Source organism: Vespa crabro, chromosome 1 (genome assembly GCF_910589235.1).
Source record: "Vespa crabro chromosome 1, iyVesCrab1.2, whole genome shotgun sequence".
Lineage (NCBI taxonomy): Eukaryota > Metazoa > Arthropoda > Insecta > Hymenoptera > Vespidae > Vespa > Vespa crabro.
The window spans coordinates 23,537,172-23,552,171 of record NC_060955.1 but is presented as its reverse complement, the minus strand read 5'-3'; the positions used below and the strand labels follow the sequence as shown (position 1 = coordinate 23,552,171).

The 15,000-nt window shown below is 29.5% G+C and overlaps 1 protein-coding gene across 17 annotated transcripts in view; it reads left to right on the top strand.

The window, feature by feature from the left end:
• LOC124428478 (beta-1,4-glucuronyltransferase 1) overlaps positions 1 to 11,228 on the top strand; it is a 12,838-nt gene extending 1,610 nt beyond the window's left edge. For 16 of the 17 annotated variants that reach the window (XM_046972663.1, XM_046972636.1, XM_046972598.1 and 13 more), the window contains 5 exons: positions 7,270 to 8,208; positions 8,505 to 8,897; positions 9,104 to 9,439; positions 10,047 to 10,289; positions 10,713 to 11,228. In XM_046972663.1, the coding sequence (XP_046828619.1) occupies positions 7,675 to 8,208; positions 8,505 to 8,897; positions 9,104 to 9,439; positions 10,047 to 10,289; positions 10,713 to 10,910 (1,704 nt within the window). In that variant the 5' untranslated portion in view covers positions 7,270 to 7,674 and the 3' untranslated portion in view covers positions 10,911 to 11,228. Of the gene's footprint in view, positions 1 to 4,984; positions 5,004 to 7,269; positions 8,209 to 8,504; positions 8,898 to 9,103; positions 9,440 to 10,046; positions 10,290 to 10,712 lie in introns of those variants that run through there. The other variant, XM_046972682.1, reaches the window with a different exon arrangement.
• The last annotated feature ends 3,772 nt before the right edge of the window (positions 11,229 to 15,000 follow it).

The following is a 15,000-nucleotide window of genomic DNA, read 5'->3' as shown; positions in this document are numbered from 1 at the left end:
CCTCCCAAATCTTCTCGCCCCTCTCATTCGTTCCATAAAAGAATAAATATATTCATAATTCGCTTTTCCTCATAACTCGTAGATATTTTACGTAAATATATACGTACATACGTTTTCAATTGATAATTTTATCCATAGTCCAATGAAATTGATGAAAGTCAAATAGAAGGGGGATGCGAGATGGAGAAAAAGAGAAATTATTTCGACATATTGCTTAGTAACACGATACTATTATCGAATTTATCTTTAAAGTATAGATAAAGTTTATAGTTAAATACTTAACTTTATCTATATACGATAAAATTAATCGTTGTAGAAATTCTTATACCAAAAGAAATTACAGTAGTATATTATTATAATCATTAAAAACAGTAGAAATTACAGTAGTATATTATTATAATCATTAAAAACAGTTTAACGTAATAAAAACAATTTTTGTTTCTCTAATATTCGATATTTAATCCATTAATCGTAAAGTACATTACCGTGAACGATTGTATGTGTATGTATATTTACGAACATTCATATATGTGTATATATATATATTTTTTTTTTCTATTTTTTCGTTTCTTTTTTGAAAGAAAAAAAAAGTGAGGTTATTTCGACATAGGCCAGTATTTATGTGCGACAATGCATGCCTTTGTGCGTGCATATATATATATATATATATTTTTTTTTTCTTTTTGAAAAAAGATTATTAATACGTGAACAGACGATGCTTCTTCTTTTTTTTTCGCCTTCCCTCTGGAATAAGATCATAAAAAGATCGAAAGAAAAGAAAAAGAGAAAAAGAGAGAGAGAGAGAGAGAGAGAGAGAGAGAGAGAGAGAGAGAGAAAAGTATAGTTGCGTGTAGGGATGGGCTGTATAAACAGCATAGTACAATATAATATAACAACATCAACATTGTCGTTGTCGTTGTCGTTGTCGTTGTCGTTGTCGTTGGTTGGTCTCTTATACGTTATACGCGCGGGCGCGTGACTCGAAAAGCCGGTCACGGTATACGATGTCATTCCATTAGGACGATCAATTATTCACATTGACTTTAGCCGTATGTCTTTCCAGTTGGCTATCTCATATACTTTAACTATCTCTTTCTCTCGTTTCTCTTACTCTTTTTCTTTCTCTTCCAGTCTCTTTGTTTCTTTAACTATACCCTGGACAAGCATACATATTCCACGAGGAACGGTGTGGAGGTCGTTTGGTATATCTTCCCAATGCTATACGCGACCCTGACGATGTCCACGTCAGACCTTAGAGTGAAACGACCGCCGAAGAACAGGGCGACTCATCGAGTACGACTGTGGTCACGGTCGTTTTTCTTCTTTTTTCTTTTTCTTTTTTTTTCCTTCTTGCCTATCTCTCTCTCTCCCCCCCCCCCCTTCCGCCACTCCACATCTCTCTTTCCCTCGCTCCTGCTCTTCCCGCTCTTACCATTACCTAGAACACCTTGTAACGGTTTACGAACAAAACGAATAAAATGATGATGCATGATTATTCAATTCTCGCAAAGTTCTCAAATTTTTATAGTACCTTGCTATACGCCAATGTTATATATTTTATTGATAATAGCATAGGCATATTATGTGATATGAATATATACCTAAATGGTATAATAGAATTATACTGTACGATATAAATGTGTTATAACATATGTTATATCATACACACACACACACACACACATATATATATATATATATATATATATATATAAAATGTAATTTTACTGTATGGTATAAATATGTTATACATATGTTATATACAGTATAATTTTAGTACAACATAACAAATTGTATACTCAACATTTTTCAGTCTTTTTGCCATCCGTTTATTTATCGTGGTCCGAATGTTTATAATGTAATATAAATATAATTTTCAAGATCCAAGGAAGTGATCGGGAAGTCACTGTATATTATTTCAAAGATACGGCTGTTACGGCTGGTATTATACCGAGCTAACGAGAACATTCTACGAGAATATTCTACAAATCTCTTACAAGTTTTTTTCTTTTTTGCTTTAGCACGTAATATAGTAGCACTTATCATTTCGCTATCCTATAGGTTTTTAGAAACTCTGATATATACTATATCAAATGTTATTGTAATGACGTGTTTTATATATATATATATATATATATATATATATATATATATATATATATATCGTATACTATAATAAAATTTATTAAGAGACACGAGAATGGTAAGACGCATCATCGCTGAAAAATTCATCGTATTTCTATCGCCATTTTATTAGGTACATACGTAACTTTTTTGTATGATCTACACGTACCGCTTCTTGGCGCGAATAAAATTGACATACCAAAATGGCGTCTGTCCTTCCAATTCCATCACATGTTATGCCAACTGTTACTCCCTTCTCTTATATTAGTCTTTATACTCTAATTGCAACGCAGATAAACGCATGATCATTCGATATGGCGAGGTTAATGAGGAAAGAACAAAAAGCAAGCAAAAGAAAAAGGAAGGAAAAATAATTAAAAAAAAAAATATATATATATATATATATATATATATATTTCAAACGTGAAATGTATGATTTTTGGCGGGAAAGTTAACGTTTAAATTTTCGGCGCGCGCTTTTTCGTTTTTCTTTTTCTTTCTTTCTTTCTTTTTTTTTTTTTCTTTTTCTACGTTTTCTACTTGACCATTCATCGTTGGCCGAACGATCAAAAGTGATAAATGTCTAGAAAGAGTCCGTGAACTTGCTCGCTTGATTTTCTAAGACTTCCTTGTGGCGATCGTAAGCAGAGAAAATGTTGCGTTCACGCTCTCTTCTCAAGGTTGTCGAGGCTCGAAACGACGACGCAACCCAGACGATGTGCGACCGGTTCCTCGAGGGCTGCTCTTACTCTTGCTATATAGGGTGGCCCAAATTAAGTGTTATCAACAGTTTCCTATCGAATCGTTATAACCGGCTCATTTTTTTCTTTTTTCTCTTTTTTATTCATTTATTTCTTTTTCCCCTATTTACAACAACGAAATCAGCAATAACGTGTCTAGTAGTTCTTATCAATTCTAATAACTATTTTTTGGAAGAAATAGCATTCAATATAAAAAAATGTAGATATATATATATATATATATAATAATAATAATTTAAAAAGAAAATAAAAAAAGGAACTATCTTGTAATGATTCGATCGAATAATAATTTGTAACATGTTTCATGTGAATCACCCTATAGATCGAGGGTGGACCGCATTAAGTGTTACCAACACTTTCCAATCTTCATAACTATCAACTTTCTTTTTTATTACAAAAAAAAAAAAAAAAAAAAAAAAAGAAAAGGAGGAATGGCACGATCTGCAATAATATATTGTATAGCTCTTATCAAATTTAATAAAATTTTTTTTTAGAAATATGTTGTTCCACGAAAAAAGAAATATACAATAATAGGTTAAAGAGAGTTAAACCTCCTTTTTTTGTTTGTATAACTATTTTTAATGATTTAGTTTAAAAATAGTTTGCAATGTTTTGCGTGAACCATCCTGTAGATCAACGCTGGCCACGTGTCTTCCTTTTCCTCTTTCCTTCCTTCCTTTTTTCTTTCTCTATCTCCTGCAGAGTTAAAAATTCCTCTTACGTATCTCTTTTATCGCTAAGAGATAGGAAATCAAATCAAATAATATTATATTTGCAAAAACCGAGAAAGCAAAACAATAAAATGGAAAGAGACAAGTTGATATATGATATTTTGAATAATTTCTCTTATATAATACACAAAATAATAATCCCTATGATTATCACTTATTCCGTCTGGCGACAAGTAAAGTCTTTTTTGTATGTCGTGTATGTGTGTTTTTATATTTCTTTTTTTTTCCCTTCTCGTAATAAATTTCTTTTTTGCACTCGTCATTTTATATAAGTGTATATATGTGTGTGTATATATATATATATATATATATATATATATATATATGCATCTAATAAATATTGCTTTGAAATAATTATGATTTACTGATAAAAGTTTTTTTGTTTGTTCCTTTTTTATCTTTTTCTTTTTTTTGCGTCCGCTAATTGATACCGAAAAAACTAATTTGGCATAATCACGTACTTATAATAAATATAATGTGTGACTACCTTGTATTAAAGAAAAAAGAAAAAAATGGCGCGCTTCGCTTCAAATAGTTGACAGGTAAAAAAAGCAAAAAAGTAAACCACTTACGTATTTTAAAATACATTGAGAATCGTGCTAATTAGATGACTGTTGCATCATTAACGAATAAGTGAGTCTTGTTTAATATTACGTAATAGAAAATTGAATATTATTTAAATCTTTTTTTCTTTTCTTTTCCAATAACGATTTTCTACAATTCAGTGGTTCTCAATCAATTGAAAAAAGAAGGAAAAAAATTAAATTATTTTTTATTCGTTTGCTTGTTTCTCGTTCTTTTTATTTTTTTATTTTTTTATTTTTTTATTTTTTTATTTTTTTATTCTATTTTTATCTTTAATACGACGAGCATAAAATATATTTTAAATAAAGAAAGTTTATATGTGAGAATGAAACTTATTTTAATATATCATTGATACCAGTAACGTTATCAATGTTTTTTTCCGACATAAAAGATATGTCATCCGGTGATTAACTTATCAAAATTTAGATATTCTTATTAATTTGAAACAAACAAAAATGATAAGATTTAATTAGTTATCTTTTTAACTTGTTTTATTGAATATTTATAAAAAAATTAAGATATAGTTAATGTGCGTGTGTGTGTGTATGTGTGTGTGTATGTGTGTGTGTATGTGTGTGTGTGTGTGTGTTTAATTGCTCATCATTTCCACAACATTCTGAACACCAAAAATATGGAAGTACAAAAGAAACGATGATCTTATGTTTGATTCATGATCAATGAAATTATTGTTTGCATTCCAATTGAATTTTAATTAATTACAAAGTCCTTCATTCGTATCGCTCTAGCTGATAATAGAATTATTCAAATGGATCGTCCATGAAATATATATATATATATATATGTATATATCGAATAACAAGAATTAAAATCATTTAGGCCTATTAAAGTGCAAAAAATTTAGCCTCTCTTCTTCTCTCACCAATTTTAAACTTCCGCATTGAGTTTGCATTTATAAACATTTTGATGAAAATTGGCGATGATCCAACATTTATTATTCGTCACCTAATGATGACAGATGAATGCCTTATTTAACACTAATTATATTACCCAATTAACCCAATTTGCTATAATGTAGACAGGGGATAATCAATATACATATCTATCCAAAGAATCAAATCATCATTATCTACCAATCGTTTACGATATCGCCTGGTATATTTAATCTTCAAATAATAAATCTTGATTTTTTTTCGACGGATTTTACTAAGAAGAAAACTTAAAAAAAAAAAAACAAAAAAACAAAAAAACAAAAGAAAAAACAAAAAAAGAGAAACAAAAGAAATGACAGAAAGAGAAATATATTTCAATTTTTTGTAAACGTTAATTTAATAAGTAATATTTTGTACAACGTGACACTAAGTTAAAGAAGAAACGTAAGATATCGACATGATGCAAGATTGTGCACCCTCATATTACACTTCAGCGGTACGGAATTGGTTAAATGGGAATTTCTACGATAAGTGAATTGAATGTATGTACTATGGCTAAAAAGATCACTAGATCGTCTTTCCTACGATTTCTTCTTACGGAGATATAGAAAACAATTTTTTCTTGTTTCTTTTTCCTCTTTTTTCTGTTTGTCTGTTTCTTTTTTTTTTTTGTTTGTTTTTCTTTTTATCTTTTTTACGTCGCTCGTAAGCATTATCAGTATTTATAATAATGGGACCTGAAAAAAAAAAAAAAAAATCTTACGATAAGATAAATATTTTGTATTTATCGTATTGAAATAATAACAACTTCTTTTTATCTTCGACGATAAATGATATTATGATAACTAAATATTTTGTAAGTAGTTGTTATCGTGGGAAAAAAGAACTGGAACGACAAACGGAACAACGTCGATGTGCACATTCAATTTAATTGTTCTACGCTTCTTTACAAGTCCCGCTACAAGAATATCTGATAAATAATATAGTAAAAAAAAAAAAAAAAAAAAAAAAAAAAAAAAAAAAAAAAAAAAAAAGAATCTCACTTTTACAGAACTCAGAAAGATTATTCCAAAGTCAAATAATTATCACTACGTTGTCTTTCTCCCTTCGACATTGGTATGAAACACTTTTTTTTTTTACAGCATTTCTAATACTTACAAAAATAACCGAGTGTATGGATTTTAAATGTGTATGTGTGTTTGTGCGTATAATATGTACTAATAATATACAGGATAGCCTGTAAAAGTGTTCTTAGGTGTTTTTAAAAATTTATATTAAAAAAGAAAAAAAAAAAAGAAAAAAAAAAGTTTTGCGATAACGTTTATACTTCCGTGAAAAATATAAATATCAATTTGGTCCTCGATCTTTTCTATCTCGATCGATTGGTTATAAATCTTTCGGCAAATTTTATGAAAATACTTATCAGATAAAATTATTCCAAAAAAAAATCGAAAGCTTCCTCGTGTTTTCGAATAGTTTCCTCAATCGACGAGGAGTCATCACGATATTGTTCGTTGTTATCCTTCTTTACTCTTTCCCTCTTCCTCCCTTTCTCTCTCTCTCTCTCTCTCTCTCTCTCTCTCTCTCTCTTTCGCACTCTATCATTTCCGAGCTCTACCGATTTCGCTCAACGATTGCTAAACCTTAATTGCGATCTCGAGAATTTCCTTGAAGAAAAAGAAACACGTATTTCGTTATATCGACAGGCTAAAGATGTTAGCTAACTGTCGAGAAATAATATTGACGTTAATACGATTAGATATATAAATTAAAAAAGATTACAAGAGGTTTGCATAATTATTTATTTATATACGTTTTACCATATATATAGTATTTATTATATACAATACTATATATACAATAAATATATGTATACACATACATATATATATATACTACTCTATGTACTATGCTGTTATGCTACGCTGTGCTATGCTATACTGTACTGTATTATGCTATGCTATACTATATTATATTATACTATATTCTACTACACTATATTATCCTATATACCATGCTATATTATACATTACAAATATAAATGTTAAATTACTAAAATATTTGCATATGAAATGTGTTTGCTTAGAATAATAAACATGTAATACATGCTAATGGTGTTTAATAATCATTTTAATTTTTTTCTTTTCTTTATTTGATTTTTTTTTTTTCTTTTCTTAGATAAACTCACAGACGGAGATAGAGAAAGAAAGAGAGCAAGAGAGAGAGAGAGAGAGAGAGAGGAGATTTACAGAAAAAGAAAAAAGAAAAAGAAACAAAAAATGAACGAAATTGATTCCTGAGAGATTAAAAACCGTGGCTGGCGAAGGTATTCCTTCCGATAGGAAGGAAAGGAAAAATATAGAAATTGATAATAAAGGAATAATATCGAGGGACGAGATTTTTATCCTCGTTGGTGTGCGATTTAGTGATCGTAAGTGGAGTTATTGTTTTTCAACGGGCCGACGAAGGTGGAAGGAGGAAGAGTGGCCGAGGACGAGCAGAAGAAGACGGAGAAAAAGAAGAAGAAGAAGAAAAAAGGGAAAAGGTGAATGAGGAGATTTATATTTTCGTTCTAACACGAGTATGATCGGCATAGCTCGAAGAAATTGGGCTTTGCGCCTATCAGTGGTGCTCAACGTTTGCGTACTACTTTATGTATGCGCCCATTTTGGTTCTTCTTCCGGTCCTTGGATCGAAGAACCACCAACCAATTGGGCTGCCGCAGCACCACCAGCTCCAGCTCCACCTGCTGTGGCACAAGCACCACGATCAAGAAATTCGATTTTACCAGGGGATGTTATCCCTGCTAGTGGCATTGCTGGTGGTGCTGCTGCTGGTGGATCGTCAATCGATCGATTTTCGAATGATACTCTGATCCTTTCTTCTTCCTTTTCATCTTCCTCCTCCTCATCGTCTTCATCTTCTTCTTCTTCTTCTTCTTCTTCTTCGTTATTATCACCTGTCCCACCCTCCTCAACGAACAAAAGAAACAAGAAGAAAGGTTTACTGAATAAAATGCTCGGAGGAATCGTCACCATGAAACCTACCTCGAAAGAGGCCAAGGTCGAAGTATCCAACGATACGATTCGACGAGACGATCGTGCTCGGAATCGTACGGTATGTATAATTAATCATATTGTTTAATTTATTAATTAAAATTGATTAATAAATATTTGTTTAATCGATATGATTCAGAGATTAACAAAAAAGAAAAAAAAAAATAAAAATAAAGAAAAAATATTTCTTTATATATATATATATATATATATATACCTTTGTAGATCGATCGTTTAATATAATTATTAAATATGATTTTAAACGTGATCGAGAATAATCCTTTGATATGATATTATTTCTAATTCATCTCCATGTTTTCTTTTTTTTCTTTTTCTTTTTTTCTTTTCTACCAAAAGAAAAACATCAATGGACCGGCACCGGCACCAATACCAGAAGTACCAGTTGTCAGTCTGAAGGAAGCCATATCTTGCAACGAAAAATCATTAGAACCTAGAAGAGCCCAACGTGGCGATTATTGGGTTCTATATAATTACGTACCTATGAGTATGAACGTGAAATGTTGGGAAAGCGTAACATATACAACTCATGCCGATTACACCTTTCTGGACAACTTGGAACCATTGTTGGAACGTTGGAGAGCACCGATATCGATCGCGATGCATGCTCCTGGCACAGACTTTTCGGCGACATTAGACGCGATCAAATATTCGAGGAGTTGTGGTAGCCCATTGGTTTTTCAACTGGTGACATTTCATGTCTTTTTCAGCAGTAAACACGTGCCAAAATCGGTAAATAAAAGTCTTTCTTTTTCTTTCTTTTTTTATCTTTATCTATCATAGCTCGTTCGAATTTTTTGCAAGTATCAATTATAAATTATTCAATGAAAATTAATTCTAATGATCGTTTTAATGATCGAGTCTTTTTTTTCCCTTTTATTTTATTTTTTTTTTTATTTTTATTATTATTTTTTTTTTTTTTTTCTTTAATACTTTAGGTTCCACCATCGGAAAAAGTTATGTCCGATACGTACAATTGTACGTTGGGACCACCCTGGGTAAATATAACGCTTTCGAAAATGTACAAAAACGAAAAGAAACTTCTTTATCCCGTTAACGTTGGAAGAAATATAGCAAGGGAATCAGCACCGACATATTATGTTTTTGCAAGTGACATAGAATTATATCCAAGTCCAAACCTTCCGGAAAAGTTTCTTGAAATGATCCGTAGGAGAGATCAACCGGCATTGCAAAAATCTAATCCGAAGGTTTACGTCTTGTCCATATTCGAAGTTAACGAAAAGTATCGACCACCGAACAATAAAACTCATTTGGTAAGCTTTCGACGAAAGGCGCATTTTTATTAGCCGTAATAACGAGCTGCGATAACGTGTGCCGTGTGATGGTCGACCGAGTGAACTTGATGGCAATTAAATTCGTGAAAGTGTGTGTGAGGCACAGAGAAAAAGAAAGAGAGAGAAAGAGAGAGAGAGAGAGAGAGAGAGAGAGAGAGTAAGTGAATGAGTGAGTATACACGTATATAAGTCGTGTTGATACATACGTTCAGTCGAGTGTATTAGGTGTGCGTTAGAATGTTGCTGCTTTACTATCAATATATGAATGTGATGTATATCTACGTATACGTGTATACGTATATGTCTAGATATATACATATACATATACATATACATATACATGCTCTATAATACGTGTATACGACGTGCGAGGGTTGTTTAATCAACGAAGCTTCCTTTGACCGTGGACCATGATGGGGACGGAATTAATGCTGTTATCTCGTTTCGCTTCGTCTCTCCCTCTTCTTACCTATTTTCAAATCACAACTTTTAGATTACTTTCTCATGTTCCACTATTATTATATTTATATATATATATATATATATATATATATATATATATATATCTTATGTATTATATTACCAGGTACAAATGTTGAAAGCAGGAACAGCTATTCCATTTCATAAGAAGCTTTGTTCCGGTTGTCACAACGTTCCACGTAGCAAGGAATGGCAGGAAGCTCCTGAAACCGAAGGTCTTCATGTATTTCATGTTGGAAAGCGTACAGGTAGCTTCGTTCATTGGGAACCTATTTTTATAGGAACTAACGAAGAACCTTTGTACGACGAACGACTCAGTTGGGAAGGAAAAAGTGATAAAATGCCGCAGGTACGTCATTGATCTTGATCGATCACTAATTATTAATATGTATACTTTTTATCCTTTTCTAATCACTTATATAAACGCATTCATGCACGTACACATTTGCATTAACTTATTTGGTACAAGTATAATATCATTACTCATATGATATATTTATTATGATTTTAATCCATCTGAAATAAGAATGTTATATAACGATGATATTATCAAATAGGTAAGAATATTATCAACATATATTATCATGGTAATATAATTAAATATATATTAATTTGTTCTTATCATTTTAATAAAATTAAACATATATATTTTATTCAAATCATTTAACAATGCTAAAATGAATTTTAATTAATCCATTTCATTTTCATGAACGAGAAATATGATTAAGGGAAAAATAATTTAATTGTCTAATCGTTAAAATACATCCATCAGGGTTACGCTCTCTGTGTCCTTGATTACGACTTTCTCATTCTGGACAATGCATTCTTGGTTCATCGTCCCGGTATAAAGATCTTCAAAAAGGATCCTCATCGTGAAATGCTCACTGCTAAGACGAACGCATTGATCAAGAAAATTATCGTACCAGAATTAAAAATCTTATATGGTACAAGAAAAGGATGTGCTGTCTAGCCATTACCATCACGAGCGTCTTAGCGCTCTAGACGGACAAAAACAAGTAAATCAATACTGACTAGCTCGCTAATTTGAAAGAGCTACCATTCGATCTTAATGTTTCTACGCCAATAATTCTAAACGCAAATTAAGCGTGTTACTAAAGATCGTCATTCAAAATGTTAATATGTTCCATGAATCGTGCCAATTCAATGATAAATTATCAAAGATCCAACATCGTCGTTTTTCATTAACGTTTCTCTAAGGTTTTTCTAAAGTCAAAAATGTTGTGATAAAGTGAAGAAGGAAAAAGAATATGCAAATCGATAGAGACAGGGAAGGAGAAAGAGAGAGAGAGAGAGAGAGAGAGAGAGAGATTGTTAGCAAAGTTATAATATAAATTTCTCAAGTGAAGACTGGATTTGTCAATTAAATTAATTTAAACACTTGATATTAATTTTAACAATTAATTCATTGAAGTGAAATATCAAAAGTATTTAATGAGTGTTAATATTTTATTAAAAAAAAAATTTATTTTCCATATGATATCAATTCTGTCGACAAGATAATAATAGTTAAATATAGATATGATAAATATTATGGAGATAAGATCGACGGACAGAAATTCTTTTTTTTTTTTCTTTTTTTTTTTTTTTTTTTTATTTTCCTTTTTTATCAAATTATATAACAACTTCATATACATTAACAACGTTCTCTTTAGAAAAACCTTTAGATATTCTTAATATATTTACATACATATATTTCTTTGGAATCATTCATTTTATCATAAATCAAATGATCGCGCACGATGTATTTTATAAGTATTCAAAGAAAATAATGTATATGATGTTTTATATAAGTTTCAACTTCGATCGTCGAAGAATAAGATTAACAATAACAACAAATGTTTACAACTCGTATAAGAATATTCTAGTCTTACGTCAATGTGTATCAACCTACATTTAGTACACTACTCGCATATAATGGACACTGAGAATCGAATAGACTTTCGCTGATTGCTTTGATCGATCCGTTACCAAATCGTCGTTGTTGAGCGTGTCTTTAAAAGTATCATAACACGACAGTATCTTTCTTCTCTTTACTTTTACTTTAATATTAGAACTACCGATGTATTTTCTTTTTTCTTTTTCTCTTTTTCTTTTTTTTTTTTTTTTTTTTTTTTGTTTTTTCCTTTTTTTTCTTTCATATTAATCGATATAAATAATATATTTGAGAAGAGAAATTAATTTTAATTTATTTTATTATAATGAATGAAGAAAAAGAAAAAGAAAAAAAAAAAAAAGTAACTAAGATACATTTCTAATGATTATTGTTTTGTGTATAATTATAAAAAAAAAGAAAAAAAAAAGAAATAAATAAATAAATAAATAAATAATTTCAATTATATCGGTAGTCTTAATATTAAAACTTTGAAAAATTCTTTTCACGCGCAACGTATCAATGTACGGATAATATGAATGAAATTATATTGTCAACTTTGAAAAATTATATTTCGACTGAGAGATTATAATCTTAGCTACGTTATCCAAACTTTGTATTAATACTCCGATCAATTGATACTTCAAACGGATGCACAGGCGATTTCTCTAGTTAAATTATAATAAAGAAAATAGCCAAACATATTTGAATCGAGGAAGCGTTTATACGTATACAAAGTATTTGTAAATTGAAGAAAGTCACTGTCCAAGACTGAGAAATATTTGATAACAATTTTCTAGAAACAGAATTGCGGGTAGTCGTTCGGTGAAATAAAACAAAATGGAATATTAATTATTTGAAATGTGTTATTAAAAGGAGCAGGCAGTGGAGGAGGAGGGGGAGTGGAAAGAAAAAAAAAAAAAAAAAAAAAGAAAAATAATAGAGAGGGAGAAAGATTAACATTTTGTATCATACCATTAAATTTTTCTTACCATTAACGAACCCAACTGGTGCTTCCATGATAAACTTGATTTATATCGGTGTTCGAAGTAAACATTTTTTTATTGTCACTGATACGACAACAATTGCTAATAAGTATGACGTTGTACATATATATTCATGTATGTACCTATACTCGATTCATTTTTATCATTCGAAATGACTAAGAACAAATATAAAACAGAGATTTATTATCTAAAAAGTTTCATTTCATAGCATTTACAAAGAATAAATTAATCTATGAAATTAAATTGAAAATTTTTCATGTTATATGGTATGATTCAATATATATATATATATATATATATATATGTAAAATGTATATGAAATATCATTAACTCCTTTTATGTACTTTACGATCAAATGGAAAGAGAGAGAGATATTAAGTTAATTTTTTTTATCTTATAAATTTGTAGAATAATATATAAGTCTTATTTTCTTCTTCTTCTTCTTATTATAGGTTAGGTATCTTCATTGAATCTATTACAAATAATGACTCTAAAATTTTTCTAAGTTTGTATAAGTCGTTTAGATAGTACGATAAATTGACATGTATGATAATCCACGTCACGAAGGATATACGTGCAAGTAAACATATAAATCAATTACATATGACCTATGCTAACGAATTTAAAGACATATTTTTTTTAACAAAACATAAATCATGAGAAGTACGGTATTTAGGAAAAGATTAATGTATGTATGTTGTGTGTGTGTGTATGTGTGTGTGTATATATATATATATATATATATACACAACGTTTTATATCTAACAAAGTGTCTCTAACGACAAAGTTAACATGTAATATCTGCTGTACAGTTCTCACTTGGAACAAGCATTGTTTTTGTAGATACTCGATAAATTTTCTTCTCTTCTTTTTTTCTATCTTTTTCTTTTCTTTTCTTTCTTTTTTTTTTTTTGTTTCTTCTTCTTCTTCTTTTTTTTTTCCAACGAGAAAAATATAAAACAAATATATCAGAAGAAGAATTATGAATAAATAAGCTAAATATATATTCTTCTATGAATGATAATAAGTAATTAGTAGTTTGAAAATAATTATCGGCTAGCTTCGAACAAAACTTTCGAGTAAACATTATATTAAATGCTTATTTAAGAACAAACATGAAGTGAACATTCATGAAATAATATACATATAGGTGTTACCTAAAGAGTTTATCATGTTTAAAGAAAAAAATCATTATAATTTATTGATGGTTTAATTATATATTCAAAATATTATTAATAATAATAATAATAACAAATATAATATGTATTTATGTACAAGCACATGAATAATGCGATTAGTGCAGGATACCTACTGTTGTAAATAATATATGTATGTATGTACCTATGTCATACCGATGTATAAGTGTTATATCAATTATGGAAGTTGCCTCAGTCATATAAATATATATATATATATATATATATATATATATATATAATTTTTTTTTTCATCCCAATAATTACACATGATAACGTAAATGGATGTAACAAAAAAATAAATGATGTAATTTGTCGAGATTTCTAGGCCACTTTCATAATTACACAAGCATGTTTACGTAGTTTTACTTTCATGGGGGGGGAAAAAAAAAAAAAAAAAAAAAGTAAAAAGAAAAGAAAGAAAAAAGAAAACCTCTTAATCGCACTCAAATTAAAAATGTATACTTTCGATTTAACTATTATTAAAAAGAGTTTGACAGAGCTAGATAATGTTATATTTCGCCGGACGAAGGTCGCCTTGCATCGCAAGTTCCTTTCACATTCTCGCCTTTTATCTTAATTTTATAGGGGCTGTGCTAAACTCTATGTAATTAAAGCTCGTATCTAATATAATCATTATAATTATAATATTATATATATATATATATATATATATATATATATATATATATAATAGTATATAAGAATAATAATAATAATTGTAATATGTATACTCTGTGCCTTAACGTCTTTATCTCTTACGCGTATAAACGTGCACAAAATACATACATATAATACATATATACATATATGCATACATGCATACATATGTATGTCTTTATAAACAGTAATATGATCGATCGAAATATGAACATGCCTGGCCGGATGTAGGTATGGCTGTATGAAAAATTCAAACATTAAGATTAATGGTTTCATTGTATACAGATATATTATCTATTTTTTTCT